The sequence below is a fragment of the Trachypithecus francoisi genome, unplaced genomic scaffold (genome assembly GCF_009764315.1).
Source record: "Trachypithecus francoisi isolate TF-2019V2 unplaced genomic scaffold, Tfra_2.0 Lachesis_group9, whole genome shotgun sequence".
Lineage (NCBI taxonomy): Eukaryota > Metazoa > Chordata > Mammalia > Primates > Cercopithecidae > Trachypithecus > Trachypithecus francoisi.
Window position 1 is genome coordinate 37,924,825 of NW_022681474.1, and position 27,687 is coordinate 37,952,511.

General features: G+C 46.7%; 2 protein-coding genes across 3 annotated transcripts in view; both read right to left on the reverse strand.

The window, feature by feature from the left end:
• The window catches only part of USP54 (ubiquitin specific peptidase 54), a 121,900-nt gene extending 111,043 nt beyond the window's left edge, over positions 1-10,857 (reverse strand). The window contains exon 1 of one of the 2 annotated variants that reach the window (XM_033209385.1): positions 10,750-10,857. The gene's annotated coding sequence lies outside the window, so the exon portion shown is untranslated. The remainder of the gene's footprint in view (positions 1-10,749) is intronic. The other variant, XM_033209387.1, reaches the window with a different exon arrangement.
• A 5,984-nt stretch (positions 10,858-16,841) lies between these two features.
• Positions 16,842-27,461, reverse strand: MYOZ1 (myozenin 1). The gene is made up of 6 exons (XM_033209536.1): positions 27,150-27,461; positions 25,640-25,730; positions 23,376-23,554; positions 19,474-19,723; positions 18,894-19,059; positions 16,842-17,349 (listed from the first exon to the last, which is right to left on the reverse strand). Exons 2-6 carry the CDS (start codon positions 25,710-25,712, stop codon positions 17,118-17,120), a joined length of 900 nt encoding a protein of 299 aa, XP_033065427.1. The 5' UTR covers positions 25,713-25,730; positions 27,150-27,461; the 3' UTR covers positions 16,842-17,117.
• Between the last annotated feature and the right edge of the window lie 226 nt (positions 27,462-27,687).

Below are 27,687 nucleotides of genomic sequence, written 5' to 3' on the forward strand. Positions count from 1 at the left end.
AGTCAAAAGGGAAAAGTGAGGGGAGGTGTGCATAGTTAATGGGTACCAAAAAAAAAAAAGAAAGGCCGGGCGTGGTGGCTTACGTCTGTAATCCCATCGCTTTAGGAGGCCAAGGCAGCAGATCAGTTGAGGCCAGGAGTTTAAAACTAGCCTGGCCAATATGGTGAAACCCTGTCTCTACTAAAAAATACAAAAATTAGCTGGGCATGGTGGCACCCACCTGTAATCCCAACTACTTGGGAGGCTGAGGGACAAGAATCGCTTCAACTCGGGAGGCAGAGGTTGCAATGAGCCGAGATCACACCACTGCACTCCAGCCTGGGCGACAGAGCGAGACTATCTCAAAAAAAAATAGAAAGAATAAGAGGGAGTATTCGATAGCACAAATGCTTAATAATTTGTAAGTCAATAATTTAATTGTACATTTTAAAATAACTACAAGTATAATTGTTCATAACACAAATAATGAATGCTGAGGGGATAAATTCCCCATTTTACATGATGTGATTATTACGCAATGCATGCCCATATCAAAACATCTCATGCACCCAATAAATATACACACCTACTATGTACCCACAAAAAAATATATATTTTTTTAAAAACAAAGCCGGGCATAGTGGCTCACACCTGTAATCCCAGCACTCTGCAAAGCTGAGGCAGGCAGATTGCTTGAGGTCAGGAATTCCAGAACAGCCTGGACAACATAGCAAAACTTTGTTTCTACAAAAAATCCAAAAATTAGCTGGTCATGATGGCTTACACTGTGGTCCCAGCTACTCAGGAGGTTGAGGTGGGATGATCACCTGAGCTTGGGAAATTGAGGCTGTAGTGAGCGAAATCACTCCAGCCTGGGCAACAAAGAGATTTCTCTCCAAAAAAAAAAAGGCCCAGCGCAGTGGCTCACACCTGTAATCCCAGCACATTGGAAGGCCAAGGCGAGAGGATCACTTGAGGCCAGGAGTTCGAGACCAGCTTGGCCAACATGGCAAAACCCGTCTCTACTAAAAATACAAAAATTACTTTGGCCAGGCATGGTGACTCACACCTGTAATCCCAGCACTTTGGGAGGACGAGGTGGGCAGATCACTTGAGGTCAGGAGTTCAAGACTAGCCTGGCAAACATGGTGAAACCCTGTCTCTACTAAAAATACAAAAATTAGCCGGGGGTGGTGGCAGGTTCCTGTAATCCCAGCTACTTGGGAGGCTGAGGCAGGAGAACTGCTTGAACCCAGGAGGCAGAGGCTGCAGTGAGCTGAGATTGCGCCACTGCACTCCAGCCTAGGCAACAGCGAGACTCCATCTCCAAAAAAAAAAAAAATTACTTCAAGTTCCATTCATATATCCTCAGCAAACTAACACAGGAACAGAAAACCAAATACCACATGTTTTCACTTAAAAGTGGGAGCTGAACAATGAAAACACATGGACGCAGGGAAGGGAACAACACACTAGGGCCTGTGTAGGGGTGGGGAGAGCATCAGGATAAATAGCTAATGTATGCAGGGCTTAATACCTAGGTGATGAGTTAATAGGTACAGCAAACCACCATGACACACATTTATGTAACAAGCCTGCACATCCTGCATGTGTATCCAGGAACTTAAAATTAAATTAAATTCTTAAAAAAATACAAAAATTATCTGGGTGTGGTGGCAGGTGCCTGTAATCTTGCCTCCTCAGGAGGCTGAGGCACAAGAACCATTTGAACCTGGGAGGCAGAGACTACAGTGAGCTGAGCTCGCACCACTGCACTCCAACCTTGACAACAGAACGAGACTCTGTCTCAAAAAAAATACTTAAAAAAAATGTTTTCAGAGAATAAATGTAGCTTTGATACAAAAAGAAAAACTGAAATGGGCCCGGGTAGGGGGGAGGGGTAGAATGGGAAGAAAAAAGCCCAGTTACAAAATAAGCAAAGAATAAGCAATTCCACTGAAAGAAATACAGCCAAAAAAGAAATAAAAAGATGTTAGGCCGGGCACAGTGGCTCACACCTGTAATCTCAGCACTTTGGGAGGCCAAGGAGGGCAGATCACCTAAGGTCGGGAGTTCGAGACCAGCCTGACCAACATGGAGAAACCTGTCTCTATTAAAAATACAAAATTAGCCGGGCATGATGGCACACACCTGTAATCCCAGCTACTCAGGAAGCTGAGGCAGGAGAATCGCTTCCAACCAGGAGGTAGAGGTTACGGTGAGCTGAGATCGCGCCATTGCACTCCATCCTGGGCAACAAGAGAGAAACCCTGTCTCAACAACAACAAAAATAAATTAGCTGAGTATAGTGGCACATGCCTGTAATCCCAGTTACTTGGGAGGCTGAGGCAGGAGAATCACTTGAACCCAGGAGGCAGAAGTTGCAGTGAGCTGAGATCATGCCACTGTACTCCAGCCTGGGCAACAGAGAGAGACTCTGTCTAAAAATAATAATAATAAATAAAATAAAAAATAATAATAGGCCGGGCGCGGTGGCTCAAGCCTGTAATCCCAGCACTTTGGGAGGCCGAGACGGGTGGATCACGAGGTCAGGAGATCGAGACCATCCTGGCTAACACCAGGAAACCCCGTCTCTACTAAAAAATACAAAAAACTAGCCGGGCGAGGTGGCGGGCGCCTGTAGTACCAGCTACTCGGGAGGCTGAGGCAGGAGAATGGCGTAAACCTGGGAGGTGGAGCTTGCAGTGAGCTGAGATCCGGCCACTGCATTCCAGCCTGGGTGATAGAGCGAGACTCCGTCTCAAAAAAAAAAAAAATAATAATAATAATAATAAGGCCGGGCGCGGTGGCTCAAGCCTGTAATCCCAGCACTTTGGGAGGCCGAGATGGGCGGATCACGAGGTCAGGAGATCGAGACCATCCTGGCTAATACGGTGAAACCCCGTCTCTACTAAAAAATACAAAAAAACTAGCCGGGCGACGAGGCGGGCGCCTGTAGTCCCAGCTACTCGGGAGGCTGAGACAGGAGAATGGCGTGAACCCGGGAGGCGGGGAGGCGGAGCTTGCAGTGACCTGAGAGCCGGCCACTGCACTCCAGCCTGGGCGGCAGAGCAAGACTCCGTCTCAAAAAAAAAAAAAAATAATAATAATAATAATAATAATAAATATGGAAAATGTTCAACTTCATATAAATAAATGGAAATTTAAAATGAAATCACTTGGCCAGGTGCAGTGGCTCACCCAGCACTTTGGAGGGCTGAGGTGGAAAAATTGCTTGAGCTCAGGAGTTCAAGATCAGCCTGGGCAATATAGTGAGACCTCATCTCCTCAAAAAAATTAAAAGTTAGGCTTTTTCTTCCTGGTTCCTAGCAGAGTAAGGAAAAGCTTTGTTGAGAGGGCAGGGTGAAAAACACTTTTTTAAAATTAGCTGGGCATGGTGGTGCACATCTGTAGTTCCAGCTACTCGGGAAGCTGAGGTAAGAGAATTGTTTGAGTCCAGGAGGTAAAGTCTACAGTAAGTGACTTACCTCCTGGATTACCTGTGATTGCACAACTGCACTCCAGCCTACGCGACAAAGTAAGACCCTGTCTCAAGAAATAAAAATAAGGCGGTGGTTCACACCTGTAAACTCAGTACTTTGGGTGTGCAAGGTGGACGGATCATCTGAGGTCAGGAGTTTGAGACCAGCCTGGCTGACATGGAGAAACCCCATCTCTACTAAAAATACAAAAATTAGCCGGGCTTGGTGGCAGGTGCCTGTAATCCCAGCTACTCAGGAGGCTGAGGCTGGAAAATTGCTTGAACCCGGGAGGCGGAGGTTGCAGTGAACCGAGTTGTGCCACTGCACTCCAGCCTGGGTGACACAGCGAGACTCCATCTCAAAACATTAATAAATATAAATAAATAAAATGAGATCACCTGTCTTCTCTTTTTAGCAGCAGGGTCTCACTCTCACTCTGACATCCAGGCTGGAGTGTAGTGGCATGATTTAGCTGACTGCAACCTCGAACACCAGGGCTCAAGTGATCTTCCTGCCTCAGCCCCTCAAGTAGCACTACAGGGGCATGCTGCCAGACCCAGCTAATTTTTAAAATTTTTTGTTAAAAAAGTAGCCAGGGCTGGGCACAGTGGCTCACGGCTATAATCCCAGCACTTTGGGAGGATGAGGCAGGGTGGATCACCTGAGGTCAGAATTTTAAGACCAGTCTGGCCAACATGGTGAAACTCCCTCTCTACTAAAAGTACAAAAATTAGCTGGGCATGGTGGCTCATGCCTGTAATCCCAACTACTTGGGAGGCTGAGGAAGGAGAATCGCTTGACCCAGGAGGCAGAGGTTGCAGTGAACTGCGATTGCACCACTGCACTCCAGCCTGAGTCACAGAGCATGACTCCATCTCAAAAAAAAAAAAAAATTAACCAGGCCTGGTAGCTGGTGCCTGTAATCTCAGCTACTCAGGAGGCTGAGGCAGGATAATGGCTTGAACCTGGAGGCAGAGGTTGCAGTTAACTGAGATTATGATACTGCACTCTAGCCTGGGCGACAGAGCGAGACTTCGTCTCAAAAAAAAAAACAATTTTTTTTAGTAGAGGCCAGGCAGGTGGCTTACACCTGTAATCCCTGCACTTTGGGAGGCTGAGACAGGCAGATCACCTGAGGTCAGGAGTTTGAGACCAGCCTAGACAACATGGTGAAACCCTGTCTCTACTAAAAATACAAAAATTTTCTGGGTATGGTAGGGTGTGCCTGTAGTCCCAGCTACCAGGAGGCTGAAGCATGAGAATCACTTGAACCCAGGAGGTGGAGGTTGCACTCCAGCCTGGGCAATGAAGCAAGACTAGTCTCAAAAAACCAAAACAGGCCGGGCGCGGTGGCTCAAGCCTGTAATCCCAGCACTTTGGGAGGCCGAGACGGGTGGATCACGAGGTCAGGAGATCGAGACCATCCTGGCTAAAACGGTGAAACCCCGTCTCTACTAAAAAATACAAAAAAAAATTAGCCAGGTGAGATGGCGGGCGCCTGTAGTCCCAGCTACTCGGGAGGCTGAGGCAGGAGAATGGCGTAAACCCGGGAGGCGGAGCTTGCAGTGAGCCGAGATCGCGCCACTGCACTCCAGCCTGGGTGACAGAGGGAGACTCTGTCTCAAAAAAAAAAAAAAAAAAAAAAACCAAAACAAAACAAAACTGCATGTATTTCTTTTTTTCTCTTCTTTGAGACAGAGTGTCTGTCAGTCACCCAGTCTGGAGTGCAGTGGTGGGATCATGGCTCACTACAGCCTCAACTTCCCAGGCTCAAGCGATCCTCTTGCCTCAGCCTCCTAAGTAGCTGGGATTACAGGTGCATGCCACCACATCCTGGCTAAATTTTTAAATTTTTTTGTAGAGACAGGGTTTCTCTATTTTGCCATACCCAGGATGGTCTCGAACTTGTGGGCTCAAGCAATCCATCCACCTTGGGCCTTCCAAAGTGCTGGGATTATAGGCGTGAGCCACCACACCCAGCCTAATATGTGTTATAATGCAATTGTACTCTTCCACTTTTTTCTAAATCAGAGAAGCATTTATTAAATGCCCCAGCAGTGCAGCTGAAGATAGAAAAATTAAACAGTAATAGAGCAAACCAAATATAGGAAGCACCTAAATAAAACACCTGAATCACTTATCCTTAGTACAAGTAGGAAGTATAAGTACAGTTTAAGGTAAACAAGTAATCAGTTTGTATTCCATCATCTATCAGTAAATAGCCTCTTGACAAAACTGGTTTCCCAAAATTAGCTGAGGGCATCTATAACTCTATAGCAATTATTAAATATAACTTGGCAATGTGGTACAGTATAAGGAACAGTTAACTGGAAACCAGGACATCTGGGACATTGCAGCTATGTGACTTTGGGTAGGTCATTTAAAAGTTCTCTAGGCAGCCGGGCACGGTGGTTCACACCTGTAATCCCAGCACTTTGGGAGGCCAAGGTGGCCAGATCACTTGAGGTAAGGAGTTCGAGACGAGCCTGACCAATATGGTGAAACTCTGTCTCTACTGAAAATACAATGATTAGTTGGTTGTGGTGGTGGGAGCCTGTAGTCCCAGCTACTCAGGAGGCTGAGACAGGAGAATTGCTTGAACCTGGGAGGCGGAGGTTGTAGTGAGCCAAGCCAAGATTGTGCCACTGCACTCTAGCCTGGGCGACAGAGTGAGACTCCATCTCAAAAAAAAAAAAGAAAAAAAGAAAAAAGAAAGTTCTCTAGGCTTTAGTTTCCTCAATATAAAATGAATGGAATGGACTGTTGACCTCTAAGCATTCTAATAAGTCTAGAACTGATTATCAATACTTCATTAATGGTATTTGTCATTCTCCCTCAGGTTTTGGGGGATTTTTTTTTTTTCTTATCAGTAGAAATAGGGTCTCACTCCGTTGGCCAGGCTGGTCTTGAACTCCTGGCCTCAAGCAATCCTCCTGCCTTAGCCTCCTAAAGTGCTGGAATTACAGACATAATCTTACTCAGATTTTTAAAGAAGCCATTTACAAAGATATAAAATTTGGGGGCGAGATGTGGTGGCTCATGCCCGCTTCGGAGGCCGAAGCGGGTCAATCATCTGAGGTCAGGACTTCGAGACCAGCCTGCCCAACATGGTGAAACCCTGTCTCTACTAAAAATACAAATAAGTATCTGGGTGTGGTGTTGAGCACCTATAATCCCAGCTACTGGGGAGGCTGAGGCCAAGAGCAAAACTCAGTCTCAAAAAACAAACAAACAGGTTGGGTGCATCATGCACATATTTAGCATCATGCTAACATTCACATTAGTTCCTCATATGTAGTGTAAATATCTGAGGGAGAAAATATATGAATAAATAAATAGATACCCCTATCCATTTATACCTTCCAAGTCCCACCCAGAATTCTGGTCTCCCGGCCAATTCCACCTGCAACCTCTCCCCACTTCCTCCACACCAAGACTCCCTCTCTCCCTACAAAAGAGAAATCTTTCTTAGTATATTAGAATCACATAAATTTCCAACACCAATCCTAATCTACCATTTACTAGCTCAATAATCTTTGGTAACTTCCTGAACTTTTTAAGCCTCAGTTTTCTTTAAAACTAAAGTAACTAGTACCAGCTGCAGAGCAGAGTGTTGTTATAAGATAAAATGAGATAATGTGCCTGGCACATTAATAATCACTCAATGAATGTCAGCTATTATTATTATTGCCTTAACACTGTTGTAATATTTATTTACTTATTTATTTATTTATTTTGAGACAGAATCTTGCTCTGTTGCCTACGTTGGAGTGTAGTGGCATGATTTCGGCTCACTGTAACCTCCACTTCCTGGGTTCAAGCGATTCTCCTGCCTCAGCCTCCCGAGTGGCTGGAATTACTGGCAGGCATCACTATGCCCAGCTAATTTTTGTATTTTTAGTAGGGACGGGGTTTCACCATGTCAGCCAGGCTGATCTCGAACTCCTTAAGTGATCCGCCCACCTCAGCCTCCCAAAGTGCTGGGATTACAGGCCTGAGCTGCTGTGCCTGGTCCATATTTATTTACATTTACAGTAAAGGAGTACTAAAAAAAACTAATAGGACCAGCGAGGTGGCTCACACCTATAATCGTAGCACTTTGGGAGGCTGAGGAGGGAGGCTCACTTGAGTCCAGGTGCGCGAGATCAGCATGGGCAACATAGGGAGATCCTGTCTTTAGAAAAAGTACAAAAATTAGCCAAGCACCTGTAGTCTCAGCTCTTGGAGAGGCTGAAAAGCAAGAGGATTCCTTAAACCCAGGCGACTGAGGCTGCAGTGAGCCGTGATTACTCCACTGCACACCAGCCTGGACGACAGAGAACGCGTCTTAAAAAAAAAAAAAGGTTTAAATTATGAACTGACCAGTGAATTTTCTCCTCAAACTTCCATTCTTTTATCTCTTCTGAGAAACTTACTATGTGTTTCACTAATGCAGCACAGTTTAGAGTTTGCTTAACACTTTGTAATTTTGAAAACTCTTAGGCTGGGCATGGTGGCTCAAGCCTGTAATCCCAGCACTTTGGGAAGCCAAGCTGCCAAGGCAGGAGGATTGCTGGGTATCATAGCCAGACCAGCTTAGGCAACATAGCAAGACCTCGTCTCTACAAAAAAAAAATTTAATAATTAACTGGGCATGGTTGCATGCACCTGTGGTCCTATCTACTTGGGAGGCTGAGGTGGGAGGATAGCTTGGGCCCAGGGGGTTGAGGTAGCAGTGAGCTGTGATGACACCACTGCACTCCAGCCTGGGCAACAGAGTGAAAACCTGTCTCAAAAAGAAAAAAGAAAAGAAAATTCTTACTTTGAGAGGCTGAGGCAGGAGTATCACTTGAGCCCAGGAGTTTGAGACCAGCCTGGCAACATAGCAAGACCCCATCTCCAAAAAAAAATCAGCTGGGCATGGTGGCCCTCACCTGTAGTCTTAGCTCTATTCAGGAGACAGAGGTATGAGGATGGCTGGAGCCCAGGAGGTTGAAGTTGCAGTGAGCCATGATCTTGCCACTGCATTCCAGCCTAAGTAACACAGTGAGACCCTGTTGCAAAAAAAAAAAGACAATTATTTGTCCTGTCAACTACTATATAACTCTTCGGGGGCAGAATCTTGTCTCATACTTTCATGTTAATATATTGTGCTTATTACATTGTTAAGTATTTTTTTCTCTATCAGTCTGCCCTCATAGGGTCTGAGTAATTCCAAGGCAGAGATCAAGTTCTACCTGTATTCGTATCCTGAAGGCTTAGCAATCAGACACAAATAAGTCCCAATAAATATTAAGTGGATAAATGAATTAATCTTTTTTCCCTGCAATGCCTTACACAGTACTTTACACATAACAGGAGTTCAGTAGAGCTTGTTATTGGATTTATGCAGAAATCTTTTGGACTCAACCACCACACAAAGCTTTATCTTGCCTCAGAAAAGCACTTCTATTTTAAAGTTTAGCTGCTGACATTACAAATTAGGTTTTACTCTAACATATATCAAATAAATGGGTTCAGTGACTAACCACATCAAGACCAGCGGAAGAAGGATTTTAAAAGCCTTTTTTTTCTTTTTTCTTTCTTTTTTTTGAGACGGAATCTCGCTCTGTCGCCCAGACTGGAGTGCAATGGTGCGATCTCGGCTTACTGCAATCTCCGCCTCCCAGTTTCAAACCATTCTCCTGCCTCAGCTTTCCAAGTAGCTGGGATTGCAGGCGCTCGCCACCATGCCCGGCTGATTTTTGTATTTTTTAGTGGAGACGGGGTTTCACCATGTTAGGCAGGCTGGTCTCGAACTCCTGACCTCAAGCAATCCGCCCGCCTCCGTCTCCCAAAGTGCTGGGATTACAGGCGTGAGCCACTGCGCCCAGCCAAAAAGCCATTATACTAATTAACGCATTTGTGAACCTCAACATGAAAAAATCCAGTTATGTAATCAAGAGAGGTTATCCTTTTCAAATTTATACTTACAAAAGATAGAAAAATGATCACAAAACTCGTATCTGTCGATTGAAATAAATTATTTTTATTACTGACTTGAAGCCATTGTTTTGACTACAAATAACAGTTAACCAGAAAAGTGGTCCACACCTATTTCCAGAAAACACTCCTTAAGACTCAAAGACTAGATGTTTTCCCCCTCAGTGATTTTAACTCCTGAGAGACACCTTTTATTTCAACATTGAGACATTCAAAACATGTTCTGTCTCCTAAAATAAAATTTCATTCATTTCTTAAAAGGCAAATAGCTTGATAGGCACACTTTAGGAACACTAGGTTTTACATCCAAATAATTAAAACCATCCCTAGATTTAGTGTTCAGCCTGCTGCTGCAATTTTTAAAAAAAATTTTTTTTGGTTTTTTAGTTACATTTGCGGAAGGTTTAAGTGTCGTATTCCACATTTTTTCACCATATCATCTAACCTGACTACCTTGCATATATTTCATAAGCACATCGTAAAGAAATTGTACACTTGAATAAGTCTGGGAAGAAACGTAAGCTTAGCACACACCCCCTTCTTCCAACTCAATACGCTTCAGAGGAAGCAACCTTAGTGTTTTTTTCTTCTCAAGAATCGCTCTCTCCCGCCCCCCCAACCCTGCGCTTTATTTTAGAGTAGCAATCATTCATTATCCCACTCGTAGTTTCTCAGCGACAAGAACCTTCCCAACTAATACTAGTTCACCAGGACTTCCCTTTCGCATCTCAGAGTGTCCGTGGGGAATTTCTCCGGAAAGAGGGAAAGGAGGCGGTGACGGTCTGGGACGCCACCATTCCCGCCACGCCATGTAGGACCCAGGTCCTGGCGCGCGGTCCCCGACCCGCCTCAGGCAGAGCCCGGGGATCTGTAAGGATCTGATCCCTTCTCCTCCCTCCACCCCCTAACCAGTGAAAAGAAAACTGGGCCCAGCCTCTGTGCTCTCATTCAACATACCCTCCTCCTGGCTGTACCCCATTTCTTCCCACTTCTTTCCCAATGTAGCCTGGTCCCTTTATCCAGTTCCGAGTCTCCGTAAACACCCTGCTCCCAACACACACACCCCTCCACGCTCCAGCCCGCGCCCCTTGAACCCCACTACACCCGGGTCCCTCCCCCTGGACCTCCCAGCAGCTCTAGCCCTCCCTGCGTGCCCTAGAGCAGACCGGCGCCGCGTCCCTGTACCCACAGGACCCAGGTCCTGCCCCACACGTCACACTCAGGTCCATTCCTCCCGCGACCTAACCTTCCCCGCGCCCCCTCCCCAGGCGCTACCCCTTACACCCCGTTACCCCCGGCCCCGCCCCCCTGAGGGTGTCGCACTCACCGCTCCTGCCGCCGCATACTTAACCGCCGCGGCTGCTATAGCTACAGGGAGCCAAGGCAACCAGCTCTCGCGACACTTTCCTTGGCCACAGCGAGAGCAGACGAGAAGAGACTCTCGCAAGAAAGTAAATGAGTCAGGCTGGAAACGGCGAAGTATATCTCGCGATAGCACAGTTTAAAATGGCGGCCTCAAGGCGTTTTATGGGTGGCCCGGAAAGGCATGGAGGTGGGGCACGGGCGAGGATGAAGCTTAAATTGGCCGGGAGTCGGAAAACGATTGCAGGCGGGACCGTCCGAAGGGGCTGAGGAAACTTAATATGGCAGACCCTACACTGGGATAACTTTAGGGATATGGTCTTCTTTTCCCAATTTCCTCAAACTTAGAGCAGCGTCGCCTTTAGCTGAAGGTTCGTTTTCCCAGCATTTTCCCTCTCCGGGCGGAGTAGTTGGAGACAGAGAGGGCAAGCCAGAAACTGACCTTCCCATCTCCTCATTCCCTTCCATCAAGAACTTTTCATCGTTCTTTCCCCACCCTGGTTTGTAAATGGTATTTAGCTTCAGAGAAACGTTTCTCCATGGGTGCCCTGCCCCATCAGTTCGCCCCAGCCATATAGGAAGTTACCAAAAAAAAAATTTTTTTATTGACCTTGGATGCAGAAAGGAACCGCACTGGTGTGTGATTTGAATTTTGCAACTGTTGCTTCCTGCCCTGTGGCCACGTCCCCCTTACTTGGTGACTCTCAGCACTTAGTTGTGGGGCTTTGTCTCTCTGCTCTCAGACAACTATAAAAGCAGACTAATTGAACAGCATCTAATTGAACAGAAGGTGAATTTTTTTTTTTTTTTTTTTTTTTTTTTTGAGACGGAGTCTCGCGCTGTCACCCAGGCTGGAGTGCTGTGGCCGATCTCAGCTCACTGCAAGCTCCGCCTCCCGGGTTCACGCCATTCTCCTGCCTCAGCCTCCCGAGTAGCTGGGACTACAGGCGCCGCCACCTCGCCCGGCTAGTTTTTTGTAGTTTTTAGTAGAGACGGGGTTTCACCGTGTTAGTCAGGATGGTCTCGATCTCCTGACCTCGTGATCCGCCCGTCTCGGCCTCCCAAAGTGCTAGGATTACAGGCTTGAGCCACCGCGCCTGGCCTGAACAGAAGGTGAATTTAAAGAACATTGGTCGGCCGGGCGCTGTGGCTCACGCCTGTAATCCCAACACTTCGGGAGGATGAGGCGGGAGGATTGCTTGAGCCCAAATGTTCGAATCCAGCCTGGCCAACATGGCGAAACCCGTCTCTACAAAAAATACAAAAATGAGCGGGGCATGGGCCGTAGCAGTGTCTCACGCCTGTAATCCCAGCACTTTGGGAGGCCGAGGCGGGCGGATCACGAGGTCAAGAGATCGAGACCATCCTGGCCAACATAGTGAAACCGGGTCTCGGTCTCTACTAAAAATAGAAAAATTAGCTGGGCGTGGTGGCATGTGCCTGTAATCCCAGCTACTCAGGAGGCTGAGGCAGGAGAATTGCTTGAACCAGGGAGTTGGAGGATGCAGCGAGCCGAGATCACGCCACTACACTCCAGCCTGGCGACAGAGCGAGACTTGTCTCAAAAAAAAAAAAAAAAGAGCCGGGCGTAGTGGCGTGCCTGTAGTCCCAGCAACTAGGGAGGATAAGGTGGGAGAATCCCTTGAGCTGGGAGGTGGGGGTTGCAGTGAGCTATGATCACACCACTGCGCTCCAACAAACATAGCAAGACTCTGCCTCAAGAAAGAGAGTGTGAGAGAGATCAAAATATCATTTCATCATATAACCAATGTTATTAACAAGACAGCTTACATTCTTTTTTTCGTACTAAGTTTTCAAAATTTGGTGTTTATACTTGGAGCACATCTCATTATGGACTGGGAGCATTTTAAGAGCTCAAAAGCCACATGCAACTAGTGATGACAGTATCGGACAGCACAGACCTAGACTCTAGAGTAATGAATGAGCACTCTAGATGACTGGGGGGTGGTATCATGGGTGTGTGGTGTATGTAAAAGAAACCCTTGAAATCGCTAACTCAAATGGCTGCAGAGGCTAGGCAAGTAACAAAGATGCCCTGACATAGGGACTAGGACCCACTGGAGACTACAAACTCCTGTCTAAAAGAGCCACTTTTCCTGAATTTTAAAACACAGTGATACCAAACAAGATGTCTGTGAGCAGGACACAGAGCTAACTCTGCGGCCAATGTACTGCCTCAGTGAACCATGGTGTTCAAATGTCTGAAACGCAAGGATTTTGTTTTGTTTGTTTTTCATTTTTTTGAGACAGGGTCTCTCTGCCATTCATGATCTCAGCTCACTACAACTTCCACCTTTCCCACTCAAGCAATCCTCCCACCTCACCTCCCAAGTAACTGGGACTACAGACATCTACCACTACACCTGGCTAATTCTTGTGGAAAGGGTATTTTAACAGAAGAGTAGTAACTAGGCAAAGGGATGGCAAACCTTGAAAATCTGACCAGTTTCCTTGCTGGGTCCTGTACAAGTGTGTGCACTTTAAGCCACCATTGCAATTTAGGATTATAATTTAACTTCTAAGTAGAGTTTCCTACTGAGGAGATAATTTTACAGCCATCTTGGGCTCCCTGTAAATTAATAAGCTGATACCATGATTTTTTATTACAGTTAAAATTTTAGACATTCCGAGCTTAAAAAAATTATTTCCAGGTTTTCAAAGTTGTTGACCAGCAGACTCCAGACATTTTTTTCTCCAACTTTAAGAGAAGGCATATATATATATAGAGAGAGAGAGATTTTGTTTCTTTGTTTGTTTGTTTTGAGACAAGGTCTCACTCTTTCACCCAGGCTGGAGTTCAGTGGCATGATCTCGGCTCAATACAACCTCCACCTCCCGGTTTCAAGCAATTCTTTTGCCTCAGCCTCCAAAGTAGCTGGGATTACAGTTGCATGCCACTGTGCCCAACTAATTTTTTTGCATTTTTAGTAGAGACAGGGTTTCGCCATGTTGGCCAGGCTGGTCTCGAATTTGTGGCTTCAAGTGACCCGCCCACCTGGGCCTCCCAAAGTGCTGGGATTACAGGTGTGAGCCACCACACCTGACCTACGAGAAGGCTTTTAGTTATTTTATGGTTGACTGAAAGCTCTTTGTCACAGGAAAGTTATTTGTCTTTGTACTACTTTTGCCTGATATAGTACCTGGTATACAGAAGGCACATAATAAATATTTGTTAAAGGAATATAGTCCTTAAACTTTTGAGGGGCTCACGGACTTAAAACCTGAGAATCTGATGAAGGCTAAGGCTTATACAGATCTTAATTGTGCCCTATCCATATTCCCTCAAACTACCCCAGAGTTCAACTCAACTTTGGTAGACAGATCTTGTAAAGGCCCAGAACTTCTTACCTCAAACACCTGAGTACCTCTGTGTGGAAGTGCTACTGGAGTTAACATTACAAGAGACAATCTGCAATCAATGAGAGATGGGATTTGGTAGCTAAATATTCCAGTTCCTCATCCCCTTAGTGGAGTCATTCTGAGGCATATTCTACTGTAATGTTTCTCAATATTTTCTAGCATATGATAATCACCTAGAGAGATTAATATGACACAGATTCCAGCCAGGCTCAGTGGCTTACACTTGTAATCACAGCACTTTCGGAGGTTGAGGCAAAAGGATCACTTGAGCCCAGGAGACCAGCCTGGGCAATATGATGAGACTTTGTGAACATAGTGGCACACATCTGTGGTCCCAGCTACCTCAGAGGCTGAGGTGGGAGGATCACTTGAGCCTGAGAGGTTGAGGCTGCAGTGAGCCAAGACTGCATCACTGCGCATCAGCCTGAGTGACAGAGGGGGAAAGTCTGTCTCCAGAAAAAATGAAAGAAAAAAACAGAGATTCCTGGGCCCAAGAGTTTGCATTCTAACCAAGCTCCTAGGAATACTGATGCTGCTGCTAATCCATGGATCACATATTTGGGTTTTTGGTTTTTTTTTTTTTTTGAGATGGAGTTTCACTCTTGTTGCCCAAGCCAGAGTGCAATGGCCCGCGTGATCTCGGCTCACTGCAACCTCCACCTCCCAGGTTAAAGTGGTTCTCCTGCCTCAACCTCCCAAGTAGCTGGGATTACAGGCATGTGCCACCACACCCAGCTAATTTTGTATTTTTAGCAGAGACGGGGTTTCGCCATGCTGGTCAGGCTGGTCTCCACTGCTGACCTCAGGTGATCTGCCCACCTCAGCCTACCAAAATGCTGGGATTACAGGCATGAGCCACCATGCCCACCCTAGACTACATTTTGAGTAGCATTGTTTCTAAGACTCCCCAGTGGGATTCAGCCCCAATATTTCAAAGGGACTTTTGGCTTTCCTCTCACTCCCTTATACTGCTTGGATTTCTTGGGATCATATCCCAAATGAACTGGTCTTGCATCCAAATCTTTCTTTCAGAGTCTGTCTAGGGTGGGTAGGAGAATACAAACTATGACAACCCTCTCCTTAGGAAAAAGTATAGAGGGGTGGGTGTGGTGGCTCACACCTGTAATCCCAGCGCTTTAGGAGGCCAAGGTGGGTGGATCAGAAGGTCAGGTGTTCAAGACCAGCCTGGCCAACATGGTGAAACCCCATCTCTACTAAAAATACAAAAAAATTAGACAGGCATGGTGGTGGGCGCCTGCAACCCCAGCTACTCGGGAGGCTGGAGCAGGAGAATCGCTTGAACCCAGGAGGCGGAGATTGCAGTGAGCTGAGATGCACCACTGCACTTCAGCCTGGGTGACAGAGCGAGACTTAAAAAAAAAAAAAAGGAAAAGGTACAGAGTTTTGTATACAAGTTTAGAGGAGGTAGGCCAGGCGTGGTGGCTCGTGCCTATAATCCTAGCACTTTGAGAGGCCAAGGCAGGCAGATTGCTTGAGCTCAGGAGTTCAAGACCAGCCTGGGCAACGTGGTGAAACCCTGTCTCTACAAAAAATACAGAAAATTAGACAGGCATGGTGGCGAGTTCTTGTAGTGCCAGCTACTTGGGGGTGTGAAGTGAGAGAATCACTTGCACCTGAGAGGTGGAGACTGCTGTGAGCTAAGATTGTGCCACTGCACTCCAGTCTGGGTGACAGAGTGAGACCCTATCTCAAAAAATAATAATAATAATAGTTTAGAGGGGGTATGAATTCCCTGGAATTTGCTCATTAGATTATAAGTGAAGATGACCAGGGTAAATGCCATTTGACCCAAGGTGCACGAAAATGTGATCCATCTAATGCAGATTCTGCCAACTTAATCTAACCATTAGCAGCTCATGGAGTTGACTGAATTCAGCCAGCTCTCCTTAGAAGTTATTTTCTCAGATCTGATTACCATGTTTTCATTCTTCCTGGTCTGCATTATTCTTACTTCGTGGAACATGGCAGTAAGCCTGGGACTCTTAAAAGAGTCCCCATCCTTGAAATCAGCAAAAAGAATATTGTTGCGCATTCCTATTGGGCTCGTAAGATTTATTCCCAACCATACTGCTTTCTGGGTACCACTGTAGTGCCCTTGTAACCCTTAGATATTTTCTTGCTGTGTTCAACACAGAGCCTGGCATACTATAACTGTAGCTGGTTTCTCGCATTTCCTTCTGGATTCCACATGGCCGCCTATTCTATTTCATCCTTTTGGGAATGTGTAACCTTTGACACGTATATTCCTAAGCCCACTTGGGTGTCATCTGGAAACTTTATGGCATGCTCTAGTCTGTGGCAATCAGGATAACCCTGATTATACCACCTTCTAATCAACTACATAAAGAGGGTGAACACCAGGGTCACCAACACCTATTTCCCAACTACAGTGGACAGCAGCTTTTTAGCTTTGCCAACATTTGGGCCGGCACGTGTGTTTGTGCATGATTATTTGTCTTATGTACTATTGAATAAACGTCTTTGTAAACAAATATGAATGTCGTTTTGTGGGTATGGGTGTAGGTGTGTAAGCAACTGGAGCTCAGGTCTGTCTTAAAGTTTGCATAATGAATGTTTAGTATTTGGCTTTAATTAGTCTCTGTGCCTTGTTAGCCTCAGCTTTCATCTGCCCTCAAATATCAGAGGAAGAATGAGTTCATTTTCCTTGAAGTTTATTGACTATTACTGGTGGCAGAGCAAATTCCATAAATGAGCAGGTTCCATATGGAGCAAGTAGAAGGGGAGCTCTGAGTTGGTGAGGAAGGATGCGTGGAGTGGGGACTTGGAGTAAAGGATGGAAAGGTAGATCTCTCCTTTTTCCCTCCATTCCCATAAGGATACTGGATTAACAATGGGGGCTATCTGCTCAGCATTCCCTCTCCAAATTGGAGCCAGAAATGGGAAACAATGCAAATCAGAGAAGGAAACACCTCACAGCTCCTCTGTTTCTCCATCCAAGGGGATGCCAATATCCACGTTGTAGTCTACAGGCTCCCCAGAGCTCAGCCAGGGAATAGGGGTTCGATTGAAAGAAGGCCTGTTGGAGAGGTTCTGGTTGTAGAGGACCAGAGGTTCACTCAGCAAAGGCCCCAAGTCAAACTTGGGCATCTGGAAGGTCATGCGTTTGGAGGCCTTCTCATATCCACCATAGGGCATTGCCGTCCTGAGAAGGGGACACATTATTTAATTAAGAATCAGAATAAAAGAAACAGAGCCTTATCATGAGATGCTACCCTCTTTGAGAATAGGGAAGTCTGGGAATTCTGGTTTGGGATTGCATCTGTACTCCTTCTTCTTCCCTAGCATCCCATTTTGCCCTGGTTAGCTTGTTTCCCCAAAGCTAATAATGAGAAAAGAACTCTAGTGTGTACTAAATAGAGACTCTTGGATAGCTGTAACCCAGACCAGCATTTCAGAGAAAGTGACCCCAAATACTATAGACCCAAGTGTCTGAGGTCACCTTACATGACAATGTAGAAAGGCCAGGTGTGGTGGCTCACACCTGTAATCCCAGCATTTTGGGAGGCCAGTGTGGGCAGATCACTTGAGACCAGGAGTTTGAGACCAGCCTAGCCAACATGGTGAAACACCATCTCTACTAAAAATTAAAAAAAAAAAAAATTAGCTGGGCATGGTGGTGCACACCTGTCATCCCAGCTACTCAGGTGGCTGAGGTATAAGAATTGCTTGAACCCAGGAGGTGGAGGTTGCAGTGAGCCGAGATTGCACCACTGCACTCCAGCCTGGGCAACAGAGCAAGACTCTGTCTCAAAAAAAAAAAAAAAAATACAATGTAGTGACCCCCTCCCTCTAACCCTAGTGGATAGTGGATGACCTGGCTGAGAGCAATTAATGTTGCCTGGAAAATCCAGGTTCCTTAGGACCAAATACAAGAGCACTTTTCTAGCTGTTCCCTATCTTTTCACACAGACCTCCTCTCCATGGGCTAGAGAAGCCTATTTCCAAAAGAACAGATACTTAGGGCCATCTAAAGCAGGGTGGCCGGGCATGGTGGCTCATGCCCGCAATCCCAGCACTTTGGGAGCCCGAGGCGGGCAGATCACCTGAGGTCAGGAGTTTGAGACCAGCCTGGCCAACATCGTGAAACCCCATCTTTACTAAAAATACAAAAATTAGCTGGGCGTGGTGGCATGCACCTGTAATCCCAGCTACTAGGGAGACTGAGGCAGGAAAATCACTTGAACCCGGGAGGCAGAGGTTGCAGTGAGCCAAGATCATGCCACTGCACTCCAGCCTGGGCAACAAGAGCAAAACTGAATCTAAATAAATAAATAAATAAATAAAGCAGGGTATAAGGAAATAGAATCATATTACAGGGAGAATGATGGCATCCTAACCTTGACTGGAAGAGAGCCTCAACAGGCCTTCAGACATGTAAAATATTATTCCCATTTAACATTCAAAGCGACCCAGGCTCAGAGGTAGAGTGATTTCCCCATGCCTACACAGCTAATAAATGACCATTGAACTAGAATTCAAATCTACCTCCCGGCAAATTTTTCCTTCATCACACTGCTATGATGAAGCTGAGATAGAGTGAAAAGAGCAGGGCCTTTGATTAGCGCCCCCATATCCCTGCCATCTTTCCTTAACTGCCTTCTGAAACATTTGAATTAGTCTCTATCCTAACTAAAGACACAGTGCCTCACACTAGAATGCATCTGGTTCCTTCCTCACCATCCCTACCTGTTGAAGGACTTATATTTGGGAAGTTCAGCTTTGGCCCCATAGGCCAGCAGGTCAATGCCAAGTTCCACTTTTTGCTGGGGGTCAACTCCCATGGCTCGCTCCCATGGGGAAATATAGGTCTTGAACACAGTGATATGTTTTCCTTCTCCGCCTGCCTGGTCTCCTGGTAGCCATGGGAGAGAAAATTCAGTCAAATAATAGCAGTTATTAGCCAATGAAAGTTAATCCCACGTCCCTACACTAGGGAAATTGCAGGAGCCAGGGACTAAAGATATAATATCCTGGTAATTGTATAAGGTTTGTGGCATAATGATAGTCTGTGGGCAGATCTGTGACTGAATCCAAAAAGCCAGGAAGGTAATGGAAAAACAAGGCTTCTGGGTAGAATAGACACATCTCTATATACTCCTAGACCCAGGGAATTCACCAAGATATTTATGATAAACTGATATTATTATATTTAATATTAAGATATTTAAACTGGCCTCCTCTGCTCCCCACACCCAGTGTAGACATCATTCCTGGGACAACTCTGCTCTAGGGACCAAACACATTACTCTTAGGTAAGTGTACTTGCCTGATCCTGTCTCACCAACCCCTGCTGTGCCAGCAGCTCCTCCTCTGCCAGCCTGGCCCGCAGGACCACCTGTACCCCCAGCTCCAGACCCAGAGCCCAGATGGTGCTGCTGATCAGATCCATACTGTCCGGCAGAGCCACTGCCCCCTGCCTGGCCGCCACCTCTGCTGTTGCTCTTGTTGTAGGAGAATCCCTGAGCAGCTGTGCCCAACTGTCCCCCCACTGTCGGAAGGAACTTCTGGAAGTGATCCTGAAAAGAAGACAAAGTGAGGGGAAGGTTAGCAATGGGTATGGAAAATATACAAAAACAGAGGTATGTTTAGCAAAGGCAGAAACAGTGTCTAACAAGAAGACCCTGAATTTTCTGAGATTTCCCCCTCCAGTTGATGGGTAGTACATAGGCTGACTGACAGAATTAAACTCTTCTTTTTGTTTTTTTTTTTTTTTTTTTTTTTTTTTTTTTTTTTTTGAGACGGAGTCTCGCTGTGTCGCCCAGGCTGGAGTGCAGTGGCGCGATCTCGGCTCACTGCAAGCTCCGCCTCCCGGGTTCCCGCAATTCTCCCGCCTCAGCCTCCGAGTAGCTGGGACTACAGGCGCCTGCCACCGCGCCCGGCTAGTTTTTTGTATTTTTAGTAGAGACGGGGTTTCACCGTGTTAGCCAGGAGGGTCTCGATCTCCTGACCTCGTGATCCGCCCGCCTCGGCCTCCCAAAGTGCTGGGATTACAGGCTTGAGCCACCGCGCCCGGCCTAAACTCTTCTTTTTGTTGGTTTGATTTTTTTGTTGTTTTTTTGAGACAGAGTTTCACCCCTGTTGCCCAGGCTGGAGTGTAATGATATGATCTTGGCTCACTGCAACCTCCGCCTCCTGGGTTCAAGCAGTGCCCAGCCTCAGCCTCCCAAGTACCTGGGATTACAGGCATGCACCATCACACCTGGCTAATTTTGTATTTTTAGTAGAGACAGGGTTTCTCCATGTTGGTCAGGCTGGTCTCAAACTCCCGACCTCAGGGGATCCGCCTGCATCGGCTTCCCAAAGTGCTGGGATTACAGGCATGAGCCACCTCACCTGGCCTGAATTAAACTCTTCTTAAGAGGTAGGACCCCCTTGGCTCGTTTCCTCCAGTTATACCTAGGGTAAGGGCAGGGCATTCTCCATGCTCCCCTTTCTCATCCTTAACAAGTCAAAAAAGACCAAGATTCCTGCCCAACTTAAAAAAAAAAAAATGAAAAACAATATTTTGCTTTTTGAGACAGAATCTGGCTCTGTCACCCAGGCTGGAGTGCAGTGGCACAATCTCGGCCCGCTGCAACCTCCACCTCCCTGGCCCAGGCGATCCTCCCACCTCAGCCTCCCAAGTAGCTGGGACTACTGGCATGCCACCACACCCAGCTAAATTTTGTAATTTTTTTTCCTAGAGACAGGATTTGCCATGTACGCAGGCTGGTCTCAAACTCCTGGGCTCAAGTGATCCATCTGCCTCAGCCTCCCAAAGTGCTGAGATAACAAGCATGAGTTGTGCGCGGCCCCAACTAAAATTTGGGAGGATGGGGTTGCCATGGAGAACCCAGTCTTAATTACAAGGACTAGAGAAATTTCTGCCTCCTCCCTTCCTCAGCTTGTCCAACAGTCAGAACTCTCTTCTCTCTCCTTCTTTCTCTCCCTCTCTCCTCTTGGTGCCTGTTGGACCAGGACTTCCTGACTGAAACTGTAGCAGGTGGGGGGAAGGGTGGCCAAAAGGGCAACATTAGATTCAAACCCAAAGCCTAAAAATAACCCCACCAACTTCTTCAGGAGGCTCTCCTGGCCATCCCACCATGTACACCCCAATGCTCCACCCAGTGTAACCAGACCCAGGCAGAGAAGAGGGCTTTTGGCCTCCTAAAGTTAGATATGAGCAGCTCAGCACTTTTACTCTGCTCCTATATGAGGACCAATGACAGACACTTCTGCTCCCGGCCCCATGCAGGCATCTAATTCCACTCTCTCCCAGACACTTAGAGAAGGTGGAGAAGGAAGAAAGGAAATGGAGAAGGCCCTTCTTCCTCAGCTCTACCATCCTGTGCCTGGCCTCTCTCCAGTTTCCTCTTTCTTTGGAGAAGGAGCCTGACTAGAATATATCTTGAAGGACAGTTTCAGTCTCCACACCTGGGGCTCCTTAGGGAATAGACTGACCTTTTAAATGAAAGAATGGCTCAAATGGGAGATGGCTGTAGAAACTCAATTAACTATTTCTAGGGTTGCCAGATTTAGCAAATAATATACAGGATACCAATTAAATTTGAATTTCAGATGCACAACAAATATATATATATTTTGAGACAGAGTCTCTGTCACCCAGGCTGGAGTGCAGTGGCATGAACATGGCTCATGTTCATGCAGCCTCTACCTCCCAGGCTCAAGCCATCCTCCCACCTCAGCCTCCAGAGTAGCTGGATTACAGGTGTGTGCCACCACACCCAGCTAACTTTTTTTTTTTTTTTTTTTGAGACGGAGTCTCGCTCTGTCACCCAAGCTGGAGTGCACTGGCCAGATCTCAGCTCACTGCAAGCTCCGCCTCCCGGGTTCACGCCATTCTCCTGCCTCAGCCTCCCGAGTAGCTGGGACTACAGGCGCCCGCCACCTCGCCCGGCTAGTTTTTTGTATTTTTTAGTAGAGACAGGGTTTCACCGTGTTAGCCAGGATGGTCTTGATCTCCTGACCTTGTGATCCGCCCGCCTCGGCCTCCCAAAGTGCTGGGATCACAGGCTTGAGCCACCACGCCCGGCCCCAGCTAACTTTTTAATTTTTTAATTTTTTGTAGAGACAGAGTCTTGCCATGTTGCCCAGGCTGGTCTCCAACTCCTGGACTCAAGCAGTCCTCCTGCCTTGGCATCCCAAAGTGCTGGGATTATAGGTGTGAGCTATCACACTTGACCCAAATACTTTTTTAGTATAGATATGCCCCAAATGTTGCATGGGATTTACTTATACTAAAAAGTTATTCATTTGCATCTGAAATTCAAATTTAAATAGACATCCTGTATTTTTATTTTAATGTCCCAAATATTGCATGGGACATATTTAAAAAAAAAATTCATTGTGCATTTGAAACTCAAATTTAATTGGGTATTCTGTATTTTAAAATTTCAATTTTATTATTTGCCGTATCTTCTTTCTTTTTTCTTTCTTTCTTTCTTTCTTTTTTTTTTTTGAGACAGAGTTTCACTCTTGTTGCCCAGGCTGGAGTGCAATGGCACAATCTGGGCTCACTGCAACTCTGCCTCCTGGGTTCAAGTGATTCTCCTACCTCAGCCTCCTGAGTAGCTGGGATCACAGGCACCCATGACCACGCCCAGCTAATTTTTTGTATTTTTAGTAGAGATGGGGTTTCACTATGTTGGCCAGGCTGGTCTCGAAAGACCTCAGGTGATCCACCTGCCTCGGCCTCCCAAAGTGCTGGGATTACAGGTGTGAGAGCCACCATGCCCGGCTGCCTTATCTTCTTTCTAAAATATTTTTAAAACTTTATCTTTATGTCCCAAATATTGCACGGAGCATATTTTACTAAAAAATTATTCATTGTGTATCTCAACTTCAAAATACAAGACTAGACTGCCCCACTGAGCATCCTGTGTTTTATCTGGCAACCTATCTTTAACACTTACCCTTACTGGGAAGGAATTTTCTCCCTAAGGGTGTGGTATTCTCCAATCCTTCAGTGGCTCTCTGATGGAAACTGGGTTTCAGAGGTGGGCTGTAACTCACCCTGGAGCTGCTGAGGGCTCAATATATCTGGGGGTTTAACAAATTTATAAATTTTCAGGGAGGGGATGTTGACTGCATTTTGGAGGCTCAAGGCCTACTAACAAGCTGTCAGAACAGGCACCAGGCTTTGAGACAGTGATAAAGTTCCAGACTCACCATTGAGCTGTCAGAGAAAACATCAGGGTGGTTCTCATAAATAAACTTCTCCACCCTCATCTGCCGCAGTTTGAACATCTTGGAGCCCCGGTTGGTAAGCAGCGACAGTTCCTCCAACATCACATCCCTTGGGACACTGATCTTTTTGCCCAGGTTCAAGCCTGAGCCCTCCTGTCCACCTTTCAGGGAGGCAAAGAAGAATCAAGGGAAAGAGGAAAGTAGGGTTTTCTGGGCTCTGAATGCAGACCTCATCCACAACTAAGTGTGAATGTGTGTCCTGGCAGAGATCATTTGGGGAACAAATGCTGTCTAGTTTGTGAGGGACTTTGATTTCCTGGGACTTGGAGAGAATGCATGGAAACCGGGGTGCATTGTGGAGATAATGAGAATACTAGAGTGGAGAGGCCAATGGGGTAAAAGAGGCATAGGCATGGGGTACAGAGCAAAAGGAGTAAAGGAACATCATAGATGGAGGCCATTGGAGAAAGCATGGCATCAGGAAAAGCCCAGAGGCCAATCTTATGTGGAGTGTAAATACAGATGCCATATATATACATATTTATTTATTTATTATTATTATTATTATTTATTGTTTTGAGACAGAGTCCTGCTCTGTCACCCAGGCTAGAGTGCAATAGCGTGATCTCAGCTCACTGCAGCCTCCGCCTCCCAGGTTCAAGCAATTCTCCTGCCTCAACATCTTGGGTCGCTGGGATTGCAGGCCCGCACCACCATCCCTGGCTAATTTTTATATTTTTTGGTAGAGACAGGGTTTCAGCATGTTGGCCAGCTGGTCTCAAACTCTGAGCTCAACTGACCTACCAGCCACGGCCTCCCAAAATGCTGGGATTACAGGCGTGAGTCACGACGCCCAGCCTACATTTTTATTTATTTTATTTTACTTTTGAGACAGAGTTTGTTTGTTTTTTGTCAGAGACTTGCTCTGTCACCCAGGCTGAAGTGCAATGGTGTGATCTCAGCTCACTGTAGACTCCATTTCCTGGGTTCAAGTGATTCTCCTGCCTCAGTCTCCCAAGTAGCCGGGATTACAGGCACTCGGCACCATGCCCAGGTAATTTTTCTATTTTTGTAGAGACAGGGTTTCACCATGTTGGCCGGGCTGGTCTTCAGCTTCTGACTTTAGGTGATCGGCCCACCTCAGCCTCCCAAAGTGCTGGGATTACAGGCATGAGCCACCATGCCACCACGTCCAGCCTTTTTTTTTTTTTTTAATGGAGATGAGGTCTCATTATGTTGTCCAGGCTGGTCTTGAACTCCTGGGCTCAAGTGATCCTCTCACCTCAGCCTCCCAAAGTGCTGGAATTACAGGTGTGAGACACAGCCCCAGCCCTATTTGTATTATTTATATTGAGACAGGGTCTCACTCTGACACCCAGGCTGGAGTATAGTGTCGCAATCACAGCTCACGGCAGCCTCCATCTCCCAGGTTCAAGCGATCGTCCCACCTTAGCCTCTGGAGTAGCTGGGACTCTAGGTGCATGCCACTATACCTGGCTAATTTTTGTACTTTTGTAGAGACGAGATTTCACCATGTGCCCAGGCCAGTCTCAAATCCCTGAGTTCAAGCGAGCCACCAGCCTTGGCCTCTCAAAGTTCTGGGATTACAGGCGTGAGCCACTGCACCTGGTCCAGACTTCTGTCTTAACTACTTTCCCTTTTCTTTCCCTCAGTGAGCTCTGGCTCCAAAGAGTCTCTAAGTATTGAAGAGCTCTTCACATGCATGTACCCCTGCCCATCCCCAGGAAACATGCCTGTGCAGTTTTCCATTTTAAGTACTTACACAAGCTCCCTAGCTCTGGGGAAAGAAGTAAGGGAAATTAACCACTTATTGAGACCTGGGACTATAGGTGTGCATCACCATGCCTGGCTAATTTTTTTTTTTTTTTGTAGAAATGAAGTTTTGCCATGTTGCCCAGGCTGGTCTCAAACTTCTGTGCCAGTCTCCATTATATTTTCTTCCTCAAATATACCTCACTGACTCATGGGTCCTGTGGTCCTGGACCTGTGCAGGGTAACATGGCAGGGTATTGTCTCAGATTATGAAGTAAAAAGGGTAGAAGGTGTTGAATCCTTTCTCTCTTTCTCCCTACCCTTCTTATCCTTCCCTCTCCCACTCTCCATCACCTGCCTTCCCACCAGTTAATTTCTCTTGTCTGTTCACCCTAAGATATGTATTTCTGGGACTCTTGGGTTAGGGATGCTCTTAAGAAGTCCCACACTAGGTAGATGCAAACGTGTCCTACCTCCAGTGAGTTCCATGATCAGCTTGCTGGATTTCCTCTTCTTATTAGGGGCCGGGGTTCCTGAGAGCGGCATTGTGGAGGTGGATTCAGCCTGGATAGGGTGGGAAGGAGGACTTGGAGGACGGACAGGGACTGGGAAGAGTGAGTGTCTGTAGGAGACCACTACTTCTTAACCTGGGTTTAAGGGCTTGAGGGGACAAAAATATATATTTCTTTCTTTTTTAGAGACAGGATCTCACTCTGTCACCCAGGCTGGAGTGCAATGGCACAAAAATATATTTTTTTCTTTTTTAGAGACAGGATTGCACTCTGTCACCCAGGCTGGAGCGCAATGGCACAATCATGCCTCACTACAGCCTCAACCTCCCTGGACTCAGGTGATCCTCCAACTTCAGCCTCCCAAGTAGCTGGGACTATAGGTGTGCATCACCATGCCTGGCTAATTTTTTTTTTTTTTTTTTTTTGTAGAAATGAGGTTTTGCCATGTTGCCCAGGCTGATCTCAAACTCCTGGGCTCAAGCAGTCCTCCTGCCTCCCAAAGTGCTGAGATTACAGGGGCGAGCCACTTCGCCTGACCCAGATTTTCAAAGAAGTATGTATTTCCCCAAAAGGTGAAAACTAGCGCTTTAGGGCTTCTCTTTTCTTGGGATGCAGGACAGGAAGTATAGATGCACACTGGCCCCTATTGTCTACCAACTTGTTGTGAGCTGTTTTTTATAGAGTCAGTGCAGGAATTAGGAACATAGCTAGGGGTGGGGAGTGTTTAAAAAAAAACAATAATACAGGCAGGGCAATGCACCCCCCAGGTTTCATCAACTTGGCATGATTTGAAGTTTTTATTTGCATTAGGATATCAGACTGGGACTGTGATTCCAGTCTTCCCCCAGTCCCCAGGAGGACAGAGAAATGTTCTGCCAGGGTTGAGGAGATTCAGCCAAAAACACTCTCCATAGGAAGGAGAGATTGTTGCTCCTTCATCAGGCCAGCTGGAACATGGCCTGGGAAGTCATGGCCCTGCTCCTGCAATCACTCCCGCCACAGACCCCAGAGTGGGGCAGGTGTGGAATTGGGAAGGGTAGGGAGCATCCAAATCCCGACACATGTAAATTCAGCAATATCATAGCAGTGGGGAATTGGGGTGGGGTAGAAACATAGTAATAGGATCTGGCAATGGAAAGGGACAAACTGGGATAAGATAGACTCCAATCCCTTCTTAAGAGAAGTTGGCAGTCAGTGAAATGCTGTCCTCTTCTAAGTCCTGTCTCAAAAAAATATATCTGCAACTCTACTGACTTAGTGGGGTCTCCCTTCCCATTCTTCCACTGCTCCCCTGACATCTCCATTCCCCCCAAACTCCTGGGCCCCTCTCCTTCCAACTGGACAACTGGGAGCTGAGCATAGATGAGGAGAGGGGAGACTCCCTCAGGATCAAGAATCACAATTGTAGACACAGAAATAGAAGTCAACAGAGTGGGCTCCAACCTCTCTAACGATAGAGCTGGAGACTTACCGGCTGCTCGGGCGGTGGTCAGGTCTCCCTGGGGTCCAGCAGCTTTGGAGGACTGAGCTGCTATGACCGGAGAACACGAGCTGGGCAGGCGTGGGGGCAGCACTGGCAGTGGGGGAGGGAAGTTAGTTATTAATAGAGATGATGAGCGCAAGCAGCTCAAATGGCACAGGGGGTACTGAGACCCTGGAACCAAGATCCCTCCCTCTTTGCCTAGAGGCTCAGGAAGGAGGGAAAAGGCCTTTGGGATTCTCCCACTGAACTGTCTGAGCCAGGGATCAGTCTGCCCAGGGACTCCCCTTCACACTGCACCTAGAGCCTGAGATCCAAACAAGCACTTAGGTAGAAACTGAAGACTGAGAGGGAGACAGGAAGTAGACAGCAAGTATTGGATAGGAATTCAGTCAGAGAGAGCGTCTGGGGAACATGCCCTGAGGGCCACACAGAGCCAATCCAGGGCAGAGTGGAGAGACCTGTGGGTGTATTTGGGGCAGGGAGAGCTTAAAGCGCTATGTTTGGGGACGAAAAGGGAAGTCTTCAC